Genomic DNA, 25,173 nt, shown 5'->3' with positions numbered 1-25,173 from the left:
GAAATTGTAGCAGGAAAAGAAACCTGTTCAGCCATAAGGAAGTTCTAAGGCAAGTTTATGTTCTTTCTCACATTTGTGTAAGAGCCTTGGAAATAAGCGTTAAAATAAAAAGACTGCAATTTTGAAATTCTTAAAAACTAAGACACAGGCTCCTCCTAGTGGTAAAAACGTAGGAATTATTCTTTTTGTGTCAGGAAATTTCTAGAATGATTTATAGTTATTCTGTTAGCCTAATTAGTCTGTTAGCCTTCCATTTGGTTCTGGAAGGTTTAGAGGCCTCTAAGTTCTTACCTATTGCCAAAGAAATGTTACCTAAATATCAAAATGAGTGGGACATAACTAAAAACAATTGCAAATCACTGTAACAATTTTTTTCCTTCAAAATAAAGTTTATCTACTTCTAAGTGCTTCAGAGTGATGGAGTGGAAAGGATGGAAGACTGTATCCCAAAGATTTACGCTTTTGTAACAATTTAAAATCCAGCTTGCATTTGCATTTGGTATCCAGAGAGCAGCACTGGGCATTTAGTGGTGGAAACTGCACAGCATGTTTTTGGCTCAGATGCTACACCCAAAACATCAAGTATGCAAAACATTTCATGTATTTCAAAAATGTCCTCAGTTTTGAAGCCAAGTCTCACCTAAAGAGCAGAAGCCCAATGTCAGAGCAGTTGCTGAGCTTGTTACTGCTCATCCCACCCATGGAACAGTGAGCTCTATATTTAGCCACACTTGCTCATCAAAACAAATTCTGTCAAAAGGGACAGAGGGCCATTTTTATTATCAGGTCCTTTAAAAGTCTTATTCTGCACTGATGTTTCTCATCAGCCTAAATCAGACAGCAGCTTATGTAATTTAAAAAGGAGCTGTATATAGTAAATGATGTTGTGCATTTAATAATCTTCCCCCTGTAATCTTAAGTTGATTATGTTAATAGGCCTACTAACATAATGACAACCTAAAAACTGAAATTGCCTACCTCAGTGGGACCCAGCATTGCATAAATGGAACCTCTATTGTAGACCAAAGTGCTTTCAGTCTTAACTGTACTTGAAAAACAGTAGTATGCAGAAAACAACAAATGCTAAAAATTTAGATATTGCTGTAAGAAAATTTACGGTCTCAAAAGACAAAAGAAAAAAAATTAATTCAAACCAGGTTAATTTCATTATTTGCCAATTTCAGTTTTGCTTTTGTGTTAGGAAAGGATGAAAGATCGTTTATGTACTACTTCTACTTGCAAGCTTACAAAAGAAATTTCCATATTTCAGATGTGTCTGTTTTCCCTGTTCATGTTTTTCAAACACTTTTGTTTTAAAGACAAATGACACAGATGTCATTTTAGAAGAAAAAAAAACCCACATCATTTAAAGCTGCTTATGTGGAAAGAAATTTAGATTGTCCATTCAGAGTCTTTTTCACTATTTCATGTATGTGTGTGATGTATTTTGTATATAATTACATTTGTTTCAGAATAACGAATGACAGAAAAGCACAGGAGGATGAAAACTAGTTGCTGGTTGAATGACATTTTATTTTCACATTCAGAGAGCTGTACAGTTTCTATAAATAGATGTGATACTATAATATTTACATCATCCTCACCCATACTAGTATATTCCATTTTAAATGGTAGATACCCTGACCAAGTCAAAAGAGGGTTATTTCTGGGTGCATTTAGTCAGGATTCTATGTCAAAACATACAATACATCAGTGTCAGAGCAATTTTTCCTGGTATTTTACATGTAACATTATTTTCTCTAGACAGTCTCACCTTCCAGCATCCTAAGAGCTTTCCAGACAAGTGCAGTACAGTTCAAACAAAAACAGGATGCAAAAAACCCATTCATATCCAGCCTATTTAAAATAAGGAATGTGATGGATAGTTTTAACTACATGAGTTTCATTATACATAAACACAATATTTTCAAGATCCCTTCATATACAGGTACAGATTGAAAACAAAATAAAAAGCAATAGTTTAAAAAATTTGGAGACAGCAAAATCCTCTGAGCTTCTGAACATGTTCTGCAGATTTCTGTACTGTGCTTCGGCCAATGATGTTTCCAAGTTTTACACTGCCTTGTTCATTTTCTAATTCCAGTGATTAACTGCTTTAGGGAGTGCTTATTTGCATCTGTGAACTCTACTGCTGGGGTAGCTACAAATGTTACCTAAAATCCCATTCAAAAATCCACAGAATCCATGAAGTGTTGAGGTTTTTTACACTATACTACCTTCAAAGTTTCTCTCTCCACTTGAGAAGAGCCATCTCCACAGATGGACCAATTAAATAACCAAACTTCAACTGTCACATGATATTTTAAGACGATGACAGCTAAATTGTTCACCTCTACCAAAAGGGACTGTAGAACTATGTGACAGGAACGCCGTGTTGGTAATTTAAAATGAACAACACAGAAGGAAAACAACAAAAACACAACACTGAAACAACATACAGGGCCAGGCTGCTTCCACTGTGCACATACCAGAGAATCTGAAAGCAGAAGCCTGCAGTTGTGAAGTGATCAAATTGTAACAAGTACCACTAGAACAAAAAACAACCAAACTCAACAAAAATGGAATTTCAAAGGAATAACCAGAGTAAGTCACTCACAGCTGGATGCAGATGCTCAAAACTGTCTGATTAAAAGCTCATTTAAAAACTCCATTAAGGATGAATTCAGAAGGAGACTGAACAGGGAAGGCTTAGGTTTTTCTATGGGGAAAGACTTGCAGGGTCATACATAAATAATCATGTTCTCAGAAAAGACAGAAAGTGAGCTCCAGTAACTGCAGTAAAACTGGGGGTACTGCATATCAGTGTGCCAAAGGGTAGATATTTCCAAGTATCCTGATCAACTGGAAACTGGACGAGGTGGTTTGCTTTTGTTTTCTGCCTCTTTTCCACGAATTGCAGCCACATAAGAGAAGAGACACAGCACGGAGTAGCAGATCTCATGAGCCTACAAGAATTTAGAAGAGACACTGAAATTCAGATTAAGTGTTTTACAAAATCCATTACACACTTGTATTTTCCTGCATGTCTTCCTTCATGGGACAACTACTCTGGCTACAGACAAAATCAGGAAAATATGTCTCCTACCACCTTCTAACTGAGACGGAAAGAGAAGAGCCGTATAACAAACTAAAAAATTCTATTGGGATAAAAACATTATCTGATTAATAGTATGATTTAATAATTTTTAAGAACAGTACGCTAATCTAGAAAGTTGGCCAACTGGCTGTGGAAAAACTATTCTGCATATTTGCTTTTGGTCTGCTGCATGAAATCACATTTTCTGGGAGGGGTTGAAAGAGCTAACTAAAGAGAGGGTTTCACATAGCTCTACTCAGTTTCACAATTATTTAACTGATTAACTGTGCTATTATTTAACCAAAAATCCTCTTTTACCATGTGACTGGCAGCACAATTCAGTGAAGGTTAGACCTAGACTTAAATTATATACTAGTTCTAATACCAGCTGTTCTGATGATTTAAAAAATTCTTGTCCTTTAAACTGACACATAAATTTTTTGTAAAGGTAATAAGCATAACATGTTTTGCTGTATTACAGTACAAGCTAAAACACTTCCATAAAATACTCTTTTTTCCATTAAATACTCTTTTTTCCATTAAACTGGATTTTCTTACTAACAGATACAGCTGTTTGCTTCTTAAACTACATACATTCTTAGCATTTTGTTCTAAAACATTTCCAGCTTCTTCAAATAATTTTGCTCTCTCCTCTTGACAGACTGAGTTTCCATAAAATCACCAAATGTGCACACTGCACATCAGACATAAAGTGAAATTTCTCTTCTGATGACAATCATTGGTTCCTATTTCTTCTTAATGAGTTCACATAAGCCTGATCATGTATAAAAGTGCTAAGTATCATTATCAACTGTTGGCGTTCACAAAAAATGTTATAAAAACTGAATATTATTCCAGAACATGAACTCATCTATAAAGCAGGAATCAATACTTTTACTGTTCTCTCACAAGTCATTGCTCATGAGGAGATGGGAATTTTTTGCAAACTGTTAACAATCGCTCTATTCTTAGCAAGCAGTCTCCCTTTCCATCGCTTCTATGGAGTAAGGGTTGTGCTCTGCACTGTCTTAAAATTAACAGTTCCACCAGTTCCTATTGTGCTGAAGTTCAATGCCAAACTGGCAACCTTTCATCTTTATCAGTCTTAAAAAAGGAAACAGTGCTTTCTGCGCTACTGGTGAGTTCCTCTAATTTCACAGATCCAACAATCACTGAGTTTCGCTGTCTCCCCCTGCTGAAAACATCATAAAGAGCAGCTGGTGTTTCACTGCAAATCCTGCAGTCTCAACATAATTCTTTTCTCCACATGAAAATGTAAAGATACATCCTCTAGAGAACCACCAGAGGCATCACAGTAGACTCACCATTGGCGTCTTGTACTTGTGGCTCACCACTTCTTTAGTTTCAGGAACTAAAACCGGACGGGCAAGAGACAAAACAAAAAGTTCAAAAAACGAGAGGCAAATGGGGAAGAAATAGCACAATGTTCCCATGGGAAAGGGAAGGGAGGCAGACAGACAGCGGTGCAGGTAACAGGGCACTTCACTATCCCTCACTTCTACATACTTCTGCTTCTTTTCATTTACATTACATACATCCTTGGAAGACACTGGTAATGTCATAATAAATTATTTGAGCTAGGAAAAATTTTCACTGCCTCTGTTTGGCACAGCAGATACTTGATGGTTCTTAAGAGACTCTGGCTTTTATCATATTACTTATTCCTGCTAGACAATAAAAATAATGAAAAAATATGCTTAATGACAAACTACACCTAATGTCTACTACACTAAAACATAACTCAAAAATTCCACAGGAATTTGTCACTAAACGAGTCCCAAAGATTTTACCCTTGAGATCTTCTCTGCTGAGCAAGAGATTTCAAAAGAACTGTTGGACACTGTATACTGTATAGTAAGCTAGTGAAATCCAAGGGGAAAAAAAGGAGCTGAGGGAGATTTTTTTCTCAACTTGAAGACTGTTTTTCAGCTCTATTTTAAGTTTCTCAAGATACTCTTTCTCCTGTATAGGATGTGTGTGATGGTATTTACTTGACATACTCACTGAAAACATTCATAGTTTTTGAATGAGTTGCCTTAACATAAAATGCTGAGTTCAATGACACATATTCCTAAAATACCAAGGTGGTTGGTTTATAGAAATCTTTACATAAAAAGAAGATTGGGGCACTGATTAAAAAAATCTATTATCCAGAAAATCTGCCCTTGTTCCATTGCACTGCCTCAAAGTGATAGAAAGAAAACTGGCACAACATAGGTAAAGGAAATTTGTCTTTTTCTCTCATTGCAGAATGCATAAAAAAGCAAACTGTAACCAGCCTGTTTGTGTGCAATGCATCTGAACTGTGCTTTTGGCCCACACTTGGTCTGCAAATGTTGTGAACAGATACCATGGGAAATCACCAGAAGAGAACAAAGACCACACTAGAACATTCAACTGGCAAATTTAAAACATCCGTATCAGGGGAATACCAAGACCAACTCTGAGTACTTCCCTTCCAGAATAGCTGGAATTTGCCATGAAATTTCTGTGTCACAACAAAAGAATTTAGAAGAAGCAGTACAGAAATTATGCAAAACCAAATCATTCCAGGTTCATAGAGGAAGGATAAATGTTTTATTACACATAGTACTAGTGACAAGAAAAGAAACAAAGGCAGATGAGTTCAGTATGAAGAGCCAGGAAAAGTCCACAACAAAACCTATCCATGCAGATGTCATCTCTTCAACTATGGTATGACACAGCTAAACGCTGGAGAGGGAGACGGATCACACTCTAAGGGGCCAAGAGTAGGCAGTGCAGACTGGGTTTGAGAAAGTTCTCAAAACATAAACCAGTACCTCCTAATTCTCATATGTCATGGTACTGTCATTCTTGAAAATAATCTATTGAAAAGTACAGAATATGATGGTAAAAAGTACTATTTTTGTTTTATTTTTCAACTCTCACTCTCCCTGGATCTGGCAGATGCATGAAGAGCTGAGAAACAAGGGAAGTGCACACCCAGGCTGCACTGCCCCAGTGATACCAGAGACTAAAGCTGGGGAGATAAGGAGGTGCACATCCAAGCTACCTTACCCGTTGGCACCAGATGTTCCAAATTAACTCCATGTCACCAGGGGATAAAGGTGGGAGTGAGGCTGGTGCACAGCCAAATAGGGTAGGACTTTTACAGCTGTGTAAGTCTCACTGCCCACTGGATAACATACAATTGTTCATATACTCTTCAAAAAGCAGGAAGGGAAAGCTGTAAGGACCTTGTGCCACGAGGGAAGGAGAGAAGGGAAGCTGTAAAGTCCTGTATCATAACTGAGAATAGGAAGAGAGGGAAGAGGAGAGCAGCTAGGCAAGGTACTGTCTCTCCACAGTAAGTTGCCTTGTCTTCAAATAAATACTCCTTCACAGTCCTTCCAATACAGAAAATTCTCCTGAGAGGACTGAGTTAGGAAGATTAAGAAGAGTGGGTTTGCATTTACAAACACAGAAGTCAAAGCACTATTACTGCAGAATACAAAGAAAAAAGGAAGGAAGGAAAAAAGAAACTGCCCTCCCACAAAATAAAAAAAGACCCCCCACCACCACAACAAGAAAAAAACCCAAAGAAAAGACCCAAGCTTTCAAAGATTCAAGCCTCAAACTGAGAGATTAGTACTTTTCTTCTAACATTAAAGTTATTCCTGATGCTCTTGAACTGAGTGGATGAAGGCAGTAAATTAGGCAACATCCTGCAGCCTTTGGTCCTGAAAATTAAAATATGGTGCTACCATAAAATGAGTTTAGGGGAGATCACTTTACCTGCTGGAGAATGAAGGTTTTCATAGCAGCGGCGGTGAAGGGACCACAAGAAAGTAAAGCACAAGTACACAGCAGTAACTCAAATTCCAGAGGGAAGAACCTTACACTTCCTCACTTAAGTTTACACTTTCACTTGTGGGACACAATTCCTGAACTTCTGCTTGCATCCTGCTCTTAAACCACAAGTCCAGCTGTGATGCTGCCATCTAAACCCAGCATTTACACAAACAGACTTTTCATTTCCTCCTGTGCTATCACTAATTTGGAGCACTCATGATTGGTAAAATCAAAATCTTTCATTGAAGTACTTCCCATCAGACTGGAGTATCCACACTCACCAGACTCTACCTTTCTAAGAGCATCTACTACTTCAATATGCTCCTACTGTAATAAATCTGATGGCAAGGTTTACAATGTTTAACACCAAATAACTTCATTCTTCTGAAGCAAGTTTTTTGTTAATGCTTTTAGTCTACTACTACCAAACACTTTCATTTCTCTTGAACAGGAGAGATTGTCATATCCTCACACCTTTTTAAAAAAACAGCTGTGAGGTAGACTCTAATCTTGGCATAAGAAGAAAAGTTAGCTCTCCTGCAACATCCTCCTTTTTTTTTTCCCTCTGTATTAGCTGGATGGGAAAATTGTCAATCTCATTTGGTACATCTAATTTGGTTCTTGTCTGTGACCTCGATTTTGTGAGAGAGGATATTTTTAACTCAAGTGGTTTAATTTCTCAGTTTTTGCTTGTAGATTTCAACTCCTAGTTTATCTTTAATTACTTGTTAAAATTACCCTTCTATAAGTTCCATATGACAATTTTAGCTTTTGCAATAGGGCCTTGATTACAAAATCTTTTGTAAAAAAATAAGAAGTACTTCTTCTTACATTTATTACAGATATTATTTAGGGGCTAAATGCTATGCTACAGAGTTACCAATACAAATTAACTACAAATAAGCAAGTCGAACACTCTTTCTTCTTGTGCAATATAAACAAACTATTAAAATAAGTTCTTTGAGTAAATGCTAAAAAAAAAATTCCAAAATAATTTCTGATCCAAGTAATTTCTTTTAAGTAAATATTTCAGAAGTTGAAGCCATTCTTTAAGGTAATTTTATGGCTTCTGAATTCTCATCTTGTAAAACCCATCAATAATCTTTTACTGACTTCAGAAATTTCTGTAAGTAATAAAATGAATCATGCCCATCAGCATGAAAACATGCTATCAAAGGAACAGAAATTGAAAAAAACTTATGAACCTCTAAGCTATTAGAAAATGTTCATGGTTTAAATATACAAATCTGATCATATGAACCATGAACAACATTTTCAAAAAATGGAAAAAAATTGTTCACCAATTCAAATCTGAAACACCTGGGAGATTTATGGTAAACAACAAGCAAACTGCATCAGCCAGAATGGTTTTATCACTTAGAACTTTGTGTCACCCAAAGGAGACAATACATTCTCATGGACAAAGACTTTAATTTCAGAAATCTCATGTTAATGAGATTTCTATAATTACATGTTATGAGTCTTCTATAATTCAAGAGAGAAGCCCTCAGCCAGAACATTCTGTTCACAGTACCAATATGACAGTCTTGGTAATGGGAGCTGCTGATGCAGATTCTGTTTAATGGCCAAAGAATGCATGCTGATCTATATGGAATTAAATTTCAGCTCCTTTTTTTATGTTTCATACATACTCCTAAGACCTAAACAAATGCCTCAAAGATGGCTGGAAGAATAAAGCAATTTGGGCTTCAGGACAAGTACATGGATCACCCTTCCAAAGAGCTGCCTCTGAAGTCACTTTTCAGACCCTAGTTAAGAATATTGTGACTGACACTAACACTGAAGAGTAACCTGAAATTTTACCCAGACTCTGGTGTAGGCAGATATGCAATAGCAATAACTGACCAAAACAGCACAAACTCTCTGTTGTCCTCAACCTTTACTTTTCCACTCATGCTCCAAAATAAGAATCACAGGATAAATAAAGCACAACTTGACAAAACAGTTTCTGCTCCATTCAAGAAAAATTAAACTATATTAGAGCAAAGAGAAAGCTTTGCCATTAACAGTAATTATTTGTAATGAAAGCGTGGTGTGTTGAGAAAGATCAACTTTAAATCCTGCTTTAAAAATGTGGTTTCTCGGATGAAAAAGGAACATACCAAGACAATTCTCACACACACCCACAACTGGTTTTTGTTTGTTTCAGAAGACTCAGAACCTTTTCTCTGTCTAATAATAAAAAGCACCTAGATCACAAATCTTAATATGATAAAAATTAATGTGGAAATTTTTATGTAAAGTCACCTATCTCTCAGGCAACTCCTTACAGGCAATCTACATTCTCTCCCATCTTTGAAATTGCAGTGCAACTCTGAATCTGAAGACTGGAAATTTGAGTTACTGCCATGTGAGTACAGACCTAATATCAAAATAATGTAATTACCAAATTCCTCCAGGACAAAGACTCCTCGCACTGTATTGCACTTTTTAATGTGATTCAGCTCTATGAAAACCTACAAAAACAGGAGGAAAAGTAACATATAATTAGTTGGGTTTGGAGTTTTTTTAAAACAAAAAATCAAAATTAAACAAAAACATCATCACAACAGGTACAACCTGAAGTTTGATAGCATACACTACCAGTTCATTTACAGTTTAATATATAAATAAAGGGTGAAATAAATATTCAGAAGACAAACTTGCCACAATGCTAGAAATCAACAAAAAACTTAAAAGTGCTAAGAAGCGAAGACAGCAGAAGATGAAGTACCTTCCGCTCCTTGCAGGAGGAGAAAGCATGGAAGAGAAACGAAGGAGTTAGTAACTCTGACATATCCAACATTGCTACCCCTTCAGGCACTCAAATGAGTTATTGCAAAAAGAATACCAACACACCTGAAATACAGCAAAAGAGGGGGACGAGAATAAAGCTGGCTCCCAAATTTGGCACTATTTGTAGCCTCTGATCCATCCCAGGTAGTTTCTGCCCCTCCATGCATCCTCCTCCAGCACAGAGGGCAGGTAAGGGGCACTATACTTCCCACCCTGACACTGATCCTCCTAACCTACCAAGTAGTCAAATTGAATCAAGTGAGGAACCACTAACCTTTCTTTCCCTGACAGTTCTGCCATGTAAGATTTTACCAGAGTTTATGACATATAATCTTCAGAGTTACTCTTGGAACCATCTCCTTTTAACAGTCAGTACCAGTTTTCTGCTTGAAGCAGGATGGGAGAGTTTGGATCCTTCTCTGTTTTGCTCACTTCACATAGGGCTCTGCCAGTTGAGCAAGACATTTATAAAATAAACCTGCCTTGAAGTCATGTTTTACATGCACCCCAAAAGACAAAAGCAGTTGAACTACACAACGAGGTTTTTCAGTCCAGAACGTAGATACCAAGACTGCATGAATAAACACGTTCTCTTTGCATAATGAGTTTGTTTAACATCCAATCTATCTGAAGATACAAAACAGACCCTTCTTATATGCACATGTCCAGAAGGGTCAAAGTCAGTACACAGACATAAGAAGCTGTAGCAAGTGCTATAAAGACTCTAATCCATATCCCAGTTTCTAATAGACTTGCTTTTCAAGGCAAGAGAAACACTAAGAGTAACACTGCCCTAAAATTCAGAGTGTCTATGCCAAACACCTTAGAGAGGTCCTTTAAAAACTGTATTACAATAGTGTGGTTTGATACTTAGAGTGCCTACACCCTTAGGACACCATGATCTCAGGACCTTTTTCTTTAAATGATACTGGAGAAACTTCATTGTCTCGGAAAGAAGGGAAAGGAAAACTCTGCAACCCTCTTGAATGCCATATTAGCAGCACCAATGTAGTCATGCATTATAAGCTATGCATGAGAGACAAAGGATGTCAACACTAGAAATTGTGGAGTTTTTTGAAGAGACTTATTGTATCAAGAGAGATCAGTAAATCCACTGTACATCTGAGATAAGACATGCTGATTTTCAAGTCAAAGGAATTTTATTATTATTTTAATTGGCAGAGAACTAACCAACAGAACTCAGACATTTTTTGTTCAAGATAAAAACTCAAAAATTCCACTTACTTAACCAAAAATCTTTATTTCTGCTTATGTTTAAGCACTCAAGGGAAAGGAGACTTAATCCCATCTTTTTTTTTTTGTTTTGTTTGCCTGTTTTCATTCATATTCTATATCAGTTTACTTGGCCAAAAACACTTTATTTTTTGAGGCATGCTTACAGAATAAACAAATCAATAACAGAATATTTTCTTTACTGCACTTAGCTCTGTTTATTCTGTAATCTTTTCTGTGAAAAGTTTTTGCTAATAGTCTGAGGTACAAAAATTCAGAAACTCAACAGAAAGGCTAAGGCGAAACACTGTCCATTTTATCTGGGAAGAGTAAAACTGCCTAAGAGACTTGACTGCCCCAGGTGCTCACGATCTGAGTTAATGTTACGGAGTGCTGCATTTCCACAAGACCAATGAGCAAGATGAAAATTTATCAAGTTTGTCACAATTACAATCCATTTTCAGAAGATATGAGTTAAAGGGCAATTTCTTGCTATATTGTTTAAGGGACAGAGATGGTCTCCTCTCACTCCATCAGAAAACACACATAAAGGAAATAGCAGTTACTTACCCTAGGGAAACTGTGGTTCCTCAAGACAGAGCATTCAGTGTGGATCCTACTGTAGATGGGCATGTGCCTTATGCATCTTATTAAGCTTCCATCTATTTTTACACAGACAAATTCGCAACGGGCACAGGCTACTGAGTCCCAATATTACAACAGAGTTTGTAGATGTGAACTCAGAATTATCTGCCAATGCCACAGGTACATTTAATTCCTCCCTGTTCTAAAGAACATCCTCTAACCTGCTAGGCACAGACAGACTTTAACACTTTTTATTCTTAAACTTACATGTGCTGCAGCATGGTGAGACAATCTGTGAACACTAAAGACAACTCTCACATGTCAATAACTGGTTGTCCCACCATGCTTGTGAGACATTGCCTAAGGAATTCACAAGACAGTAAGAAAAGTACACACACCGCAAATGAAGAGCCTTCAAAAACAGCTTCATAACAGCAAGCTTCACACTGAAGCAGTATATTCAATCTTCTGAACACAGACTCCATGGATATTTTTCTTTTAAAAAGTGGAAACCCCTCTTCCTATGTTGTAAATGAATTCTATGATGTCCAATCAAGCAGAGCAATAGAAATCCCTTATACTAGTAAGCCACAATACTGAAAAGAATACTTGGAAAGATAGCCAAGAATAGAGCCTACATATTAGGTAAGGAGGGGAAGATGAAGAGGAAAGCTGGGCCTGATGAGATCCTGTAGGCTTTTGTTGGTCAGTATCCCCATTCAAACTCAACAGAAATAGAAAATGCCATTTTCACCACCGAAAAACAGCTGTGAGATTCTGGTTTTAATGATGCTTATATAAATATTCTGAAATCAGCCACCTTAGGGAGCAATTCACCCAATATATACAAGAACTGAAAAAAAAATCATCCAGAATAGCAGACCTTTCATTAAGAAAACAGACTGGTTGATGAGTGTCAGAATAAGAATGCCAACATCCTTTAGCTCCAAAGATTATGAAACTGGAGGGAATTCTTTTTTTTTTTTTTTTTGCATAGTGCAACTAGTATGAGTCCTTTATGTAACTGCTACAGTTGTCCATTCTACAGATACCCTCAAATGACACGTTTGATATCTGTCTAGACACTTTGCTTTGAGAAGGAAAACAAGGTTATATATCTTGGATCCCCTAAATGGTACTGAATGCCCTGGTAAGATAGTAATATAATCTAACAGACCAATAATTAAACATATTGAATAAATGCAGTGTATTTTCCAGAACTGCACTTGTTTCAAAATCCGTCTTAAGTAATGGCAACTCATCTGGCAATAGCTTCATTGGAAAGGTGATGAAGAGAAGGAATAATCCTTCAGGTGAGGGAGATTGCAGGCATATGTCCTGGGTCTGACCTGCACAGACTCTTTTCCAGAAAAAATATAGGAATCTTCATGACAGACAGCAAATTAGAACACCATTCTCTCTAAGGAAGGATATGATAAAGCTGGTATTCTATGAGTTCTGGTAGTAGCACAGGCCTCAGTACCTGCTGTGCAATATTAAAGTAATGCTCCAGACATTCCCATACTAAAAATCAGTACAAGTTTTCCCTAAAGTTCTTTCTGAATATCATTTCAGCCTTTCAAGGAAAAAAAAAAAGGCTTGCATCTGGAGTTTTTCTTTTGCACAAATACATGCATGCTCACTATGTGCTTAATACCGAGTGTCTTTGTCTTGTGAAGGTGCCTTCTACACTTAAGAAACCATGCTGCTGCTGACATGGCTATCTTTTCATACGTCTTTTCTCACTGCAAATGTGAATTTGCCTGCCTTTTCATTTATGAAATGGAGTCATCTCCATAGAGATGCGCAGTTTGAGCAGAACTTTTTTGACTTCTGGGCGAAGGAGCAAACAGAACATTCCTATTTTGTGTCCTTACCTTAGGACAAATTAATTTCTATTATATGCATTTATAAGGATATCAAAGTGTTGCTTTGAGACGAGGGCTTAATTTTCAAAGGCTTTAGACCCATCATTTTCAAGAACTATGAAATTCATTCTGTACAAGCAATAACTTCCTCTTACAGATCTTTGTATTTCAGCACACCCAGTGAAAAGATAAAATCTGTAACTTAGTCAAGTAGAGTGTTCCATCACAGAGTAGGTCTGAAACTCTACAGCAGGTTGGACATAGTCCAGGTTCTATCCTTGTAAGAGACAGCAAGGAAACTGAGGGAGGTTCACAACTCTGCACTCCTTATACTGGCACATATGAACTCAAAGTGCCACATGGTGCTGCTGTGACCTTGGTAGAAGTATTAAAGATTCTGAGCATGTGTGTTTGAGATGCACGTGCACTTCCAGTGGGATCTACACTGATGTATCCTCAAAGAAAAACAAAGCTTGTGTGGGGAGAAAGGTCTAGGCAGGAGGAAAGGAAAAAACACTCCACAGAGAACTGACAGAAGCTTCTCTTTCTTTCTCTCTCTCTCTCTCACACACACATACACACACCCTCCCTTCTCCCCTAAAAATTGATTCTACTGTCTAGCATAGCATGCATTTAATATATGCAAAACAAAAAAAACATAAAGCAAAATAAAAAACAAGGATCAAAGGAAGCAACAGAAACAATATCCATAGAAAGGAAGAAAATGACAATTCTACTTGTGTTTCCTCTATGCCCACAATATCTGCTATTTCGAAGGAAAAAGGAATAAGTACTTTTTTCTTATTTTTTGGGAATTACAGCAAGAGCCAGTTTCCTATTTTATTTTCATACAAACTTCTAGATAATTTCTAAAATTTTAAAATACGATAGATTAAATACAATCCAAAAGGTTGCCTTCTGTACCTGTAATACTCAAACACTGTATCTTTAAGGCTGACTGCTTATGCAATGAGGATTTGTTCACAGTATAATGCATTATAGCAGCTTAGATTATTATTAATCACTTTTTCTGTTCCTTAATCCAGGCTAATGTTTGTTTTCTGCTTAGACAATTCAGACGACACGAAACAAGAAGCTGAAAGATCTATCAACATCTTGCTTTAACAGATTATAGTTTTCCTGAGGATATTAATTTCAGTGTGTATTTACATATATATATTGATACATGTTTGTGGGTTTGAGTGTAAATATATCTAAGTTTTTTTACCCACATCAAGCTATCCCCTATCCTTACAGATACTCTGGGAAGAGGAAACACCTATACAGGCATGCTGCAGAAAGCTTCATGCTCAGTCTTCTCATAGATTTCCCTCATACCTGACTGTGCATAAATTTCAGGTTAATTCCTTCCAGTGTGACCTGAAGAAGACCTCCTTCACCAGTTTTCATATCCTGCACAGGGAACTCACCACCCAACTCAGGGCCTGTGATGTTAATAAAGAAATGAAAATCCAAAACAAAATCAAAAGCAAAACAAAACAAAAATTCAGAGAGAGAGACAGAGAGAGAGAGAGAGAGTGCAGAAAGCAGTCAGCCGAGTCATGGTATGTGGAAGGGGAATATAAAATAGCAAAAACATAATTCCTGCTGATGTGAATAGCAAAAGGACACTACTAAGAATAGTAGAGACCATTTCAGTGAGTCCACTCACTAATGACAGCTTTCTGAGAACCACTAGAATTTTACAAATTGTAATACATTTCATTCTGGTAACATCAATATCAGTTCATCCTGTATTTATTGTATGTCATATTGGGGTATTGTTTGTATGCTTTAAATGCCACATTTCATTTCTGCACAGTAAGACCCTGCAATCACATAATATCATAGAGAGCATAGTCTTAAGTACAGATATATAAGCAGCACAAAGGAGGCTTGTATTTGTGAGCTGCATTGCATGGTATTGTTTTAAGCAATTAAAATGTCTAAATATTATTTAAATAATCATTTAATAGAGGTTATTAATAGGTAAATAATGTAGACATTTTCATCTAGTTTCTTTTGCACTATTCAGTTCAGCTAAAAAGTGTGTTCTTCAAATTATTTTTGAAAAATTATCATTTTTTGCAGAACCACTGAGCTCTGGGGAATGGCTTTTAACACAATGCAAACATATTTTAATGCTACATTATTGCCTAATTCTTAAAATACCTTTCATATACACTTTTGCTAAAGACAACCATCTACTTGTACATGCATGCACAAAGTTACCCCAAGATTTCCAAGTGAAAGGAGATTATGTTCAAAGGAGTTATTAATTTTAAAAATTGCTGATTGTAGATTAAACAACAAATACTCCCAACATTTAAAATCTTGTACCTGGTTTAATGCTTTGCTGCCTTGCTGCTGCTCGCTCCATACTGTCCTTTACACAGTAGTACAGTTCCCGGCACTAACAGACAGAAGAAGAGTAATGCAATGTTATTTCTCCCAATCACTAAGGGAGGGAAAGAACAGCAAGCTTCTAAGGTTCTATAAAAAGAACAAGCCCCATGTGATGCCAAACAACCAAAAGCCTATACAAGCTCAAGCACACCTAATTACTAGTTAGTATTTATATATTTTTTTACAAGATGATAAAGAAACTATTTCATAGCATTTAACCACAAAAGCTAGTGAAGAGCTCATGCATTGGCACACTCTAACCAAGCCTATGCAGTTTCTTACTGTAGAATAAGCATCAAAATAATCCCTTTCTTTCTTTCAGCATCCAGCAATCAATATTGCTAGTCATGCACATAATTTTGTTATTCATATCAATTTCCTTATGGTATATTCTTCTCTTCATCTTCCTTCAACTCTGAGATTAAGCCATAATCTCAGAGCTAAACTTCAGAAAATTTTCTATTTTTCTATAGCTCAAGATACAGGACACAGAGAAGGCTGAGCTACTCTATACTAGAAAGGAACAAATTTGATGGATGGAAAAACTCAAAAGAGTTGAGATCAATGGCTCAGCATCCAAGTGGAAACCAGTGACAAGTGATGTTCCTTGGGTGTCAGTACTGGGTCAGTGACATGGACAGAGGGGACTACTGGAAGGTGTCCCATAGCAGTGGGGGGTTGAAAGTAGGTGATCTTAAAGGCCCCCTCCAACCCAAGCCATTCTATGATTCTAAGATCAAAAATTGCACAATTAACTCCTAGGGCATAGTTTTATTTAGGTTTTGTCCATGAATCCTCTGTAGTATTTTTACTATCTTCACAAGCCTGCAAGCTCACACAGTATTTAGTAATACTGATGCTTTCCTTCTTCCAACAAAAAAGCTACATGTCATTTCTTAAATTACTTCCTGGTAGACAACTGTCTTCAAGTAAATGACAGGGTAGAATGCCAGCTTCAGATGTCAGTGATGCTGAACAGACATTGCAGTCCAGTAACCAGTGCTGGAAAGAGAGTGCTATTTTTGATTAAACATAGAATATGACATGAAAAGAATTTGTTTTTTTCTGTGCAGTTATCCCTGCAGTATTGTGTATATTAAACAAGATACAAACCTTCTTTGTGTAGAACTTGTTCAGTTGTGTCTCCTGACCATTCCTGCGCCAGAGGCAAAGCACTTTTGTTTTGGGACAGTAAGTCATGTTGATGAGTTTCTCATACCACCAACGTTCATACACAGTTCCAATGTTGCTTCTCAGCACAATACAATCATCACATACCTAGGAGCACAAAATATTATATAAGATTTTTAATGCTGTTTCTTTTATTTCTTCTGCTACTGGTTGCATTAGTATTATTCTTGTCTCTACCTCCATGAAAAATATGTCTCCTGTTGTGTCTGTCCCAGCATGTACTACAAAAGTCTGCTTCTTGATGTGGCGGCTGCCACTGGGTCTCACAGGGAGTTCCCGTCCATTCTAGAAAAAACCCACATGCAATCATGAATGAACATTGGAAATAAAAAAATAAAATCGGTGACACAAATGAAACAAAGAAGAATTTTTAACAGTATTTAATGAGCTCATTGGAGACAATTTTGGACAAAGCTGTAAGCAAGATACTCTAGTAAGTTTAGTTTCAAAAAGTGTGACTGGGAGAGTTATGACAGCATACAATATTCACACGGTACCATACTCAGTATGGGAAAGTGAGGTGTCTGAACTCTGGTATCATGGCAGTAAGCTGGTCTGATTTTTCCCAATTAATTATAAGATAATTTTGTGTCTTTTCTGTGCAGAAAAGTAAATTCCAAAGGTAGAAATTACCTTTAAAAGAGCCTAACTTGTGTCCACCCCAGTGATGGTTGTGTTAAAAACTGGCTAGATTTACTAACTGAAGCTTTAGCTTGTAATCTTATTGACCATTAGAGGACATCAGGCTTTTTCTCTAGGAATACTGCGAACAGTTTTGTACAGAAACTGATTGCTATAAATCTTATAGTCACCTGGAAACTGATAGAAAACTAAACACTTCTTACAGCCATAGTAATCATAAAGGTTCCTGCCAACACAAGTTATTAAGAAAACATTGATGTTGCACAAAACTGTGGTACATAAGTGTCATGTTAATACATATTTGTATTGCAGCTCTGATAATTGTGTAACATTAAAACATTATAAACAGGGTCACATAGTCACAGTCTTTATACTTGTGAAGAGTAGCATTTAAAAATTCAATTAATTGTTTTTAATGTTTAAAAGTAATGTTGCAGAGAATATACATAAATATTTTTCAAGCAATTTATTTCCTCCACTGTAGATCCCAGAGGTATATCACTCATCACTGTTTTACTTACCAGATTGGCAAGTTTGTCTAGAATATCATTTATTTGCTGGCTGTGCACCAATCCAATATGTGATTTTCCCATTAGACGACGCACTTTTTTCCTAATATCATTCTTGTTCACCTAGAAAGCAGATATACAGACAGTTGCATATTCTGTTCACAGGAGGCAACTCCAATCTCCCAAACATATCTTGGTTTCCACTGCTAAGAAGCAAAACAACTTATATCCAATTCACTGATGCTAGGGCCTCTTTAATCAGCAGTACAGGACCACATTGCACATACCTCACTTTTTCCAGCTACTGCGCAAGTGATGCTGTGCACAACAGATTTCCTGCCTGCCCATGTGCACAAGCTGCAGCTCCACTATCCCCCACTTCCAACTACTGACATCAAAAGCCTCAGTCCTCCATGTTACCACTTCTGAGTCTCTTTGGCCAGACCAGCTCCTCCTCCACCTCCTCCTCTGCACAGACTCAAGTTATGAAGCTGTGGAGCCCTCAACACAACATGGGCTCGTTCAGAGCTCTCCTTCTTTCACCATGTGTTTCCTGGTCACTAGGCTGTGGCTGTAACACACACTCCCAGCCAGCCTTCAAATAGCAAAAGGCTCTTCCTGATGATGAGCTGCAGGCAAGCTCAGAAACAAAATATTTCTGCCTTAGGTGCCATTTCAAAAGGTGACTATGAATGCCAGCCATCGATACTAAAGGCTTCAAAGACAGTACACTCATGTTTGAGTGATGATTTCAAGCTGGATCAAACACTGTTTTTTTAACACATTTGCATTATGACCTTAATGTTGGGGAGTATACAAAACAAACTCAATCTGTTTCCTTCCTTTGACAAGAATTATTTGTGCTTGAAAGAAAGCATTGTATTTTTAATGTATTTTAAAATTAAAACCTACTAGGCTCTGCTATGCAAAACAAGAAAATAAATTAAAGTACAAATGTGTTGGCTTTGCAGGATTATGCTTCCCTTGATAGCTCAAATAAATTCATCTCTCTGGTAACAGAAAGCCTTCCAACTTTGCAGTTTCTACTAGAAACTGCCCTTATTATCCACAGCTCTGAGTTTCATTAGCAGAGATGTATGGTTTCAACACAAATGAAAATCTGAGTAGCAATCTATTAAAAAGAACAAGAAGTCACCTTAATCATAAGCATATAAGCAATCATATTGTGCAGCAGTGTAGCCAACAAGCGATCCTCATCATCCTCCAAACGCTTTCGATCGTGCTCTCCCAGGGAAAGATACCTGCAAGAAGAGCTACATCTGAAACAGACACACAGGCACTCTTCATCCACTTCACTAAAGCACTGGCAGAGGACACAGCACTGTTTGCAAAGCGTACAGCAAATAAAACCTCTAAAAACACTAAGTCAAGTGTGCATTTTCCAGTAAAAAACTGTCATCAGTAATTAAACATTTCCCTTAATTATTAACTAGTTGAAGCAAATAACATCTGCTCAGTGGGAAATTTGTTAGCGGTCTGCTGGGCTTATCATCCATTTCCTGTTCTCTGCAGTGGCAGCTCCATGACAATTACAACTGTCAGAAGAGGAACACATAGCACAAGAGCTATCCACATTAGAGCTTAAATACAGCTGCAAGGCAGAAGAAAGCTGATGAAGGAAGTGCACCAGGCACTCTCTTTTTCCAGTAAGGTAGGCAGTTTCTGGAATAATAGTTTTGAAACTATCACCCCAAACCAGTTCTTATTTTGGCTACCAAATTTCATGTTCCATGATAGCATGGATGGAGGCAGTAGAGCTGCAGGTGGTAGACATGGGCACAGAATGATCAGCTGTTAACAGAGCTGGGGGGAGGAAGGGGAAGTGAGTCAAGACCGACATCTTAGAAAAAGTCAAGCCTTAGGCAACCACACAGATATTTCTAGAGAGTGGTTTCCTCATGGGTTTTTTTGTTTGCTTTAACTACAAGCTGTGAAAACACCTTTAAGTTACTTTGCATTTTGAGAAGGCTCAAAATGCCTTTTCTGGAGCTACTTAATTCTTTCACTGTATGTCAATACACTATTATTCCAGAATATAGCCATCCTGCCACAGAAATCTCTTGCTTTACTAATTATCTAGTCTACTCCACCCATTCATATTGTTCTTATGCTTACATTACCCATTTCTTTGGAAATATCTCACCACAAGAGTTAAAAAATACATATGTCATAACTAAAGACAAGTATTTCAGTACCAGGAGCTACTGACCAGTAGAGAGAGAAAATGCTCCCTTTGGAATAGTCAGGTATAGTAAAAAGGTTTATAAAGTGACAATAGCACGTTAAGTAGAAGTAAAATAATTTTTCCCTACTGTTTTTACTATTTCAGCCCCAAGTGAAACAATGAGGAGGAAAAAGGTCTACTAAAGAATTTACCTGTCAATCATCTCCTGAGGTCCCTGGTCCATTCCCATTCCTTCTCTCTCTAACATCACAGCATCCAAGAAAGCATCTTCCCAGAACTGCATCTGGTCCCACAAAGTTGAACGCTCTTTGCCTATGCAATGTATAAAAAACTGAGCATTTATTCTGTTTATTCCAGTCAGATACTTTATGAGTAATTCCTGTTCATTCCCACTCCTTGAAAATACCATAAGCCAACACCCAATGAAACTATATTAAATAAAAAAAAGGTTACTTGTAAACCACAAGCAATATCACAACTGAAGGTAAGTGTAAAATAAAAGACAAGACAAACCTCTCATTCTAATTAATGGCACGATATTTTTAATCCCTTACAGTAAGGTACCACTCATCTCTATTCTTTAAGGAGTACAGCGTCTTCCATAAACTGTAAACACAGTCTGAAAGAGACAGGAATATCTCACACAGACACAGATCACAGCAAACACACAGAGAAGTGGAAAGATAAGATTATTACTCAGAGAGAAGGTTTCCATTGCAGCATCCTCTAACTGGTCCCAGACAGATCCTTTATCCCTACCTGCACCATTCCAAGCAGGTAGGAACGATTAATGGGAAGGATGAAAAACACAGGAAGAGAGAGCTTTTGATTAACAGCAAGTCCAGACAAAATACAAAACAGCCAATGTACTCCTAATTCAAGGGATATACTTGAAGCCCTTTAGTATTCTGAGTTTAGCCCTCTGTTCAGTGACTTAAGCTGAATGATCTTTTCTCAAGATCAGGGATATATTTTAGCTTTCCATGCATAGCTAAGTTCCTTCTCCCCTTCTTCACACTGTTTAAGAATTCATATTCAAGAAGAGCAAGAGACTTGGACAGACTTAATTTTATGCAAACTACACCATTCACACCAATCTCCTCTTACACTTACTCAATTTCCCCAGCAAAACTTTGGCTTTATTCTGAATGGTCTGATGTGCCTTCCTATTCTACCAGCATGGACAACAGTTAGAGGTTAAAAACAGTGCCAGGGGAAGTGAGAATTCCAGTCTGTCCTAGACATGATTTCACCTGAACTTCAACCTGAGAGATTTCCTCCCCACAAAAAAAAAGTAGCTTACCCAGAAGTCCTTCATACAGATAGACACGCTGGTTCCCATCCTCTGGACCTCTCCCTGGAGTACTCCCTTTGCTATCCTTCACACTCTGCTTCAGGTTGTGAGACTTGGCCTGAAAATAATACAAGCGGAATTGGCAATTTAACTCTGCACCCTGCAGGGATCTCTCTTGTGCTGTTGGGTTTAACAGACGCAAGTTTTCAACCTATACTTGAAAAAAGCTTCTGCAAACATTCACAAAACAATTGTTTTGTTCAAAGAGCAGCACTTTAACATCCAGAGTCAGCCAAAGAAAAATCAAAGAAAGACAAACTGAGAAATCAAAACACAGAGGAGGCACAGTGCTTCCCTGAAGGAAAACTGAGGCAAAACTAAAACACAAGCCCCAGACTGAAGGAAAGAAACTCTTCTGTCATCCCCCCATTTCATACTTATGCATTCATAAAGGAGTGACATTAAGCAAATAATTACATCTCATCTGGCCTGAAGAGTGAGAGTTGGGACAACCAGCCAGCAGGAACTGTGACAACAAAGCTGGCCCATTTATTTCTCTACACCAGGTAAACTATGGTGCAATATTTGAATTCACTGAGCATCATATACACCCATCATCTTTGTTCTAAATCTCTTGCGAGGTTTCTTAGAATTCTATTTCATTTCTATTTAGTTCTATTCTATTTAGTTTAGTAGAAAAACACAGAAAAGTAAATGTTAAAAAAAAAGTCTGACTCTTCAGTAACTGAGAGGACACCCACTTGCAACTAAGGAAGCGGATGTGGTTAAATAATTTTCATGCTTTTTGCAGAAATCTGCCATGAAACACAATGGTTTTGTTTGTTTCTTAACATTAGAAGTAGAAGCCCTGTAAAGGCTTTTACAATCTTATCAGGATTATAAAATAGTGAACACAGTGAGACCAATCTTAAGGCACTGCAGGTTGTTTTCTTATTTCGCTGAGAGCTTGACTTAGCCAAATCAAGTGTATCATTATTTGCTTGGTAAGATGCATATTAGAGGTTATACACAATAATCAAGGACTTTACAAAATGAAGTGCTCACAAATTATTTGGGTTTTGCTGCATACAGATCTTCCAGCTAGGCAAATATATTTAAAAGTTATGATTACACTTCAAATAGGACTAAGTAATACTTTAAAGAAACAGAACAGCTACTGAAACTAACATGGATACTTAATCAAACAGCTTCTCCTAAGAAACAGGGAATTTTCATTTTAGTTCAGGACAAATAATGCCCACCATATGTCCATTTGGTTGAGAGAAACACTGAATTAATATTAAACATTACTAGAGACTCTAAAGTGGTGCAAGATGTGAATCTACTACTTTCAAAAAACCACTTATTGCACAGGAAATGAAGAAAGGTATGTGGATCCAGACAAAACTACATCTTTGACATTGTAATATTGTATGTCATTGCTGATTAAGCCTTAGAACTGAATCAGAGATCCTATTGCATACATGCACACACATTGAAATATTACTGTACAAGGTTAAAAAAAAATATTAAGTCTGCAATGCCCTTACAAAGATAGAGCTAGTAGCAGAGTTTGTCTCAATTTCACTGTCTGACACAGTGCCTCTGGATCCTGCTAAATTGCCACCATTTTCCACACTTGGGCCATCACCAGCATTGCTACTCAAGTCACTGTCTGCTCCCAGCGTCTCTCCAGAACTGTTACTAACCTGTGGAGAAAAATAAAGCCATTACCTTCAACAGATAATACATCAGAGAATTTCCTCTTATTTGTAATGCATCAAACAACCTGCCTTTTTTGCTCTCAGGTTACCCTTAAAACTTTTCTTTTTTACAGATAGTTTATACAAAACTAAGACGTATTTACAGAACTGTTGCAATCCACCAGTTCCATACAAACACCAATATGTAGGAATGCATAGCAGCAATGAGCACCACATATGAAGGCTGTAATGTCCTCGTAAAGCAAGCACTATGTATGTTCTGGCACACACACATGCTTGCTGCCCACTCAGAGGCTCTGGAGAGAGAACTCACGGAGTACATGATGCATGTGTGACACTCTGCTGCCACACCACACAAAATGTAGGCACAAAATGCCCTTCCCCACTTTAACAAGCAGTCAAACACATCCAGATTTCACTCTGGGCATATCCTACCACAGTGCTGACTTCAGAATCCTGGCTTGTACTTCGGACCATTACTGTTGGTCCTCCACTGGGAATAGAGTCAAAATCACTCTTCTGCAGTCAAAACATATAAAGGACAAGAAGAGTCACATTAGTTTTTACCATAAGGAGAGAACATCACTTCCCATTCTTCTGGGCTCTTGAATCCCATGCCTTATGCTTCCTTAGCTTATTTAGCCAATCAGATAGAAACTACTGAGTGTCAAAAAGGCCACGGTGTCCTGTAACTGAGTTTACAAAGACAATGCCCTAGAGAAAGGGGCAAAGAAATTTTACCAAATAAGCCTCTCATTTGGTTTGAGGGAATACTCAACCCTAGAAGTCTTCCCATAATTAAGCAGTGAATAGAAGAATCCTGTCTCTTACCACATAAATAAAGCAAGCATAGAAGCCACTGACCTGAGAACCTGAGGCCAAACTGAGGCCACTGTCTGCACTGATTTGGGATTTCTTCTCATCTGTTTCTCCCAAATCAAACTGTTTCACACCTTCTGGTCCTGAACAAAGGAAAGAGTAAATAATTACTGTACCAAGAAAAAACAGCATAGGAGAAAGCAGATGACAAACTGTAGCAGGAACAGTACCAAGAAAACAGATTTGCAGTCTCATTTCTTTTATTTTTAATGCATTTTTTATTATTCCTTGGTACTGAAAATAACAAGGCCAGCAGAGCACATGTGCTAGTCTTCAAATATTAGTCAGAATTTCAAATATTCCGAAGTCCGAGAGTGATCATAAACCTTTCTTAGCCATTCAAGAGAGATAAGAGGACAGACAACAGTCAAGTAGCTTCCAGTTACAATAACACATGCAGAGCAGTTGACATTCAACTCTAGGAAGCCACTTCCTTAAATTCTTGGTCACAAAAAAGAATACCTATTTACTTAAAAGTCAGAATCCTTTTTTGAACAGCTAAATTGCTCAAAGTCCTGGACTGAGTTTTTTGGTTGCCCACTGCAATTATCTAGGCAAAAATCAGGCAACACATGACAAGCAAATAAACAGTGACAATTGGAGTTACCCAATAAGATTTTCAAAGATTAAATTTGTATGATGCTGTACTTCACAACATTCCCCAATTACATTAACAAATGGCTCTCCAGAGTTGGCAACCACATAGGTAGGAAGAGAGAGAGGAAATCAGCAAGCTTTTAAAGTCATGCATTCATTAACCCAACAATCCAAAAAACAAAAAAGGGAAAGAAAGGATAAAGAACTTTATGTTCAATTTCCCATGCACTTCTAGAATCGTATCATCTATTGTCCTCAGATGGGATGGCAGAAGGAAAAGAGAATGATGGAGAGTTAAAGCCTGAAAAGAAA

General features: G+C 37.4%; 1 protein-coding gene across 27 annotated transcripts in view; it reads right to left on the bottom strand.

The window, feature by feature from the left end:
* Positions 1-1,512: 1,512 nt before the first annotated feature.
* Positions 1,513-25,173, bottom strand: part of MADD (MAP kinase activating death domain) — a 68,628-nt gene continuing 44,967 nt past the window's right edge. For 19 of the 27 annotated variants that reach the window (XM_064424817.1, XM_064424827.1, XM_064424820.1 and 16 more), the window contains 15 exons: positions 24,250-24,347; positions 23,821-23,904; positions 23,212-23,370; positions 21,671-21,779; positions 21,064-21,126; positions 20,559-20,679; positions 19,318-19,423; positions 18,174-18,284; positions 17,188-17,295; positions 16,933-17,097; positions 15,754-15,826; positions 14,752-14,858; positions 9,339-9,408; positions 4,423-4,469; positions 1,513-2,966 (listed from right to left, as the gene is read on the bottom strand). In XM_064424817.1, coding sequence (XP_064280887.1) covers positions 2,859-2,966; positions 4,423-4,469; positions 9,339-9,408; positions 14,752-14,858; positions 15,754-15,826; positions 16,933-17,097; positions 17,188-17,295; positions 18,174-18,284; positions 19,318-19,423; positions 20,559-20,679; positions 21,064-21,126; positions 21,671-21,779; positions 23,212-23,370; positions 23,821-23,904; positions 24,250-24,347 — 1,529 coding nt within the window. In that variant the 3' untranslated portion in view covers positions 1,513-2,858. The remainder of the gene's footprint in view (positions 2,967-4,422; positions 4,470-9,338; positions 9,409-14,751; positions 14,859-15,753; positions 15,827-16,932; positions 17,098-17,187; positions 17,296-18,173; positions 18,285-19,317; positions 19,424-20,558; positions 20,680-21,063; positions 21,127-21,670; positions 21,780-23,211; positions 23,371-23,820; positions 23,905-24,249; positions 24,348-25,173) is intronic. The other 8 variants (XM_064424843.1, XM_064424825.1, XM_064424830.1 and 5 more) reach the window with 2 other exon arrangements.

Source organism: Passer domesticus, chromosome 6, assembly GCF_036417665.1.
Source record: "Passer domesticus isolate bPasDom1 chromosome 6, bPasDom1.hap1, whole genome shotgun sequence".
Classification (NCBI taxonomy): domain Eukaryota; kingdom Metazoa; phylum Chordata; class Aves; order Passeriformes; family Passeridae; genus Passer; species Passer domesticus.
Note: the sequence above shows the minus strand (reverse complement) of the source record. Positions and strands in the feature narration are given on the sequence as shown.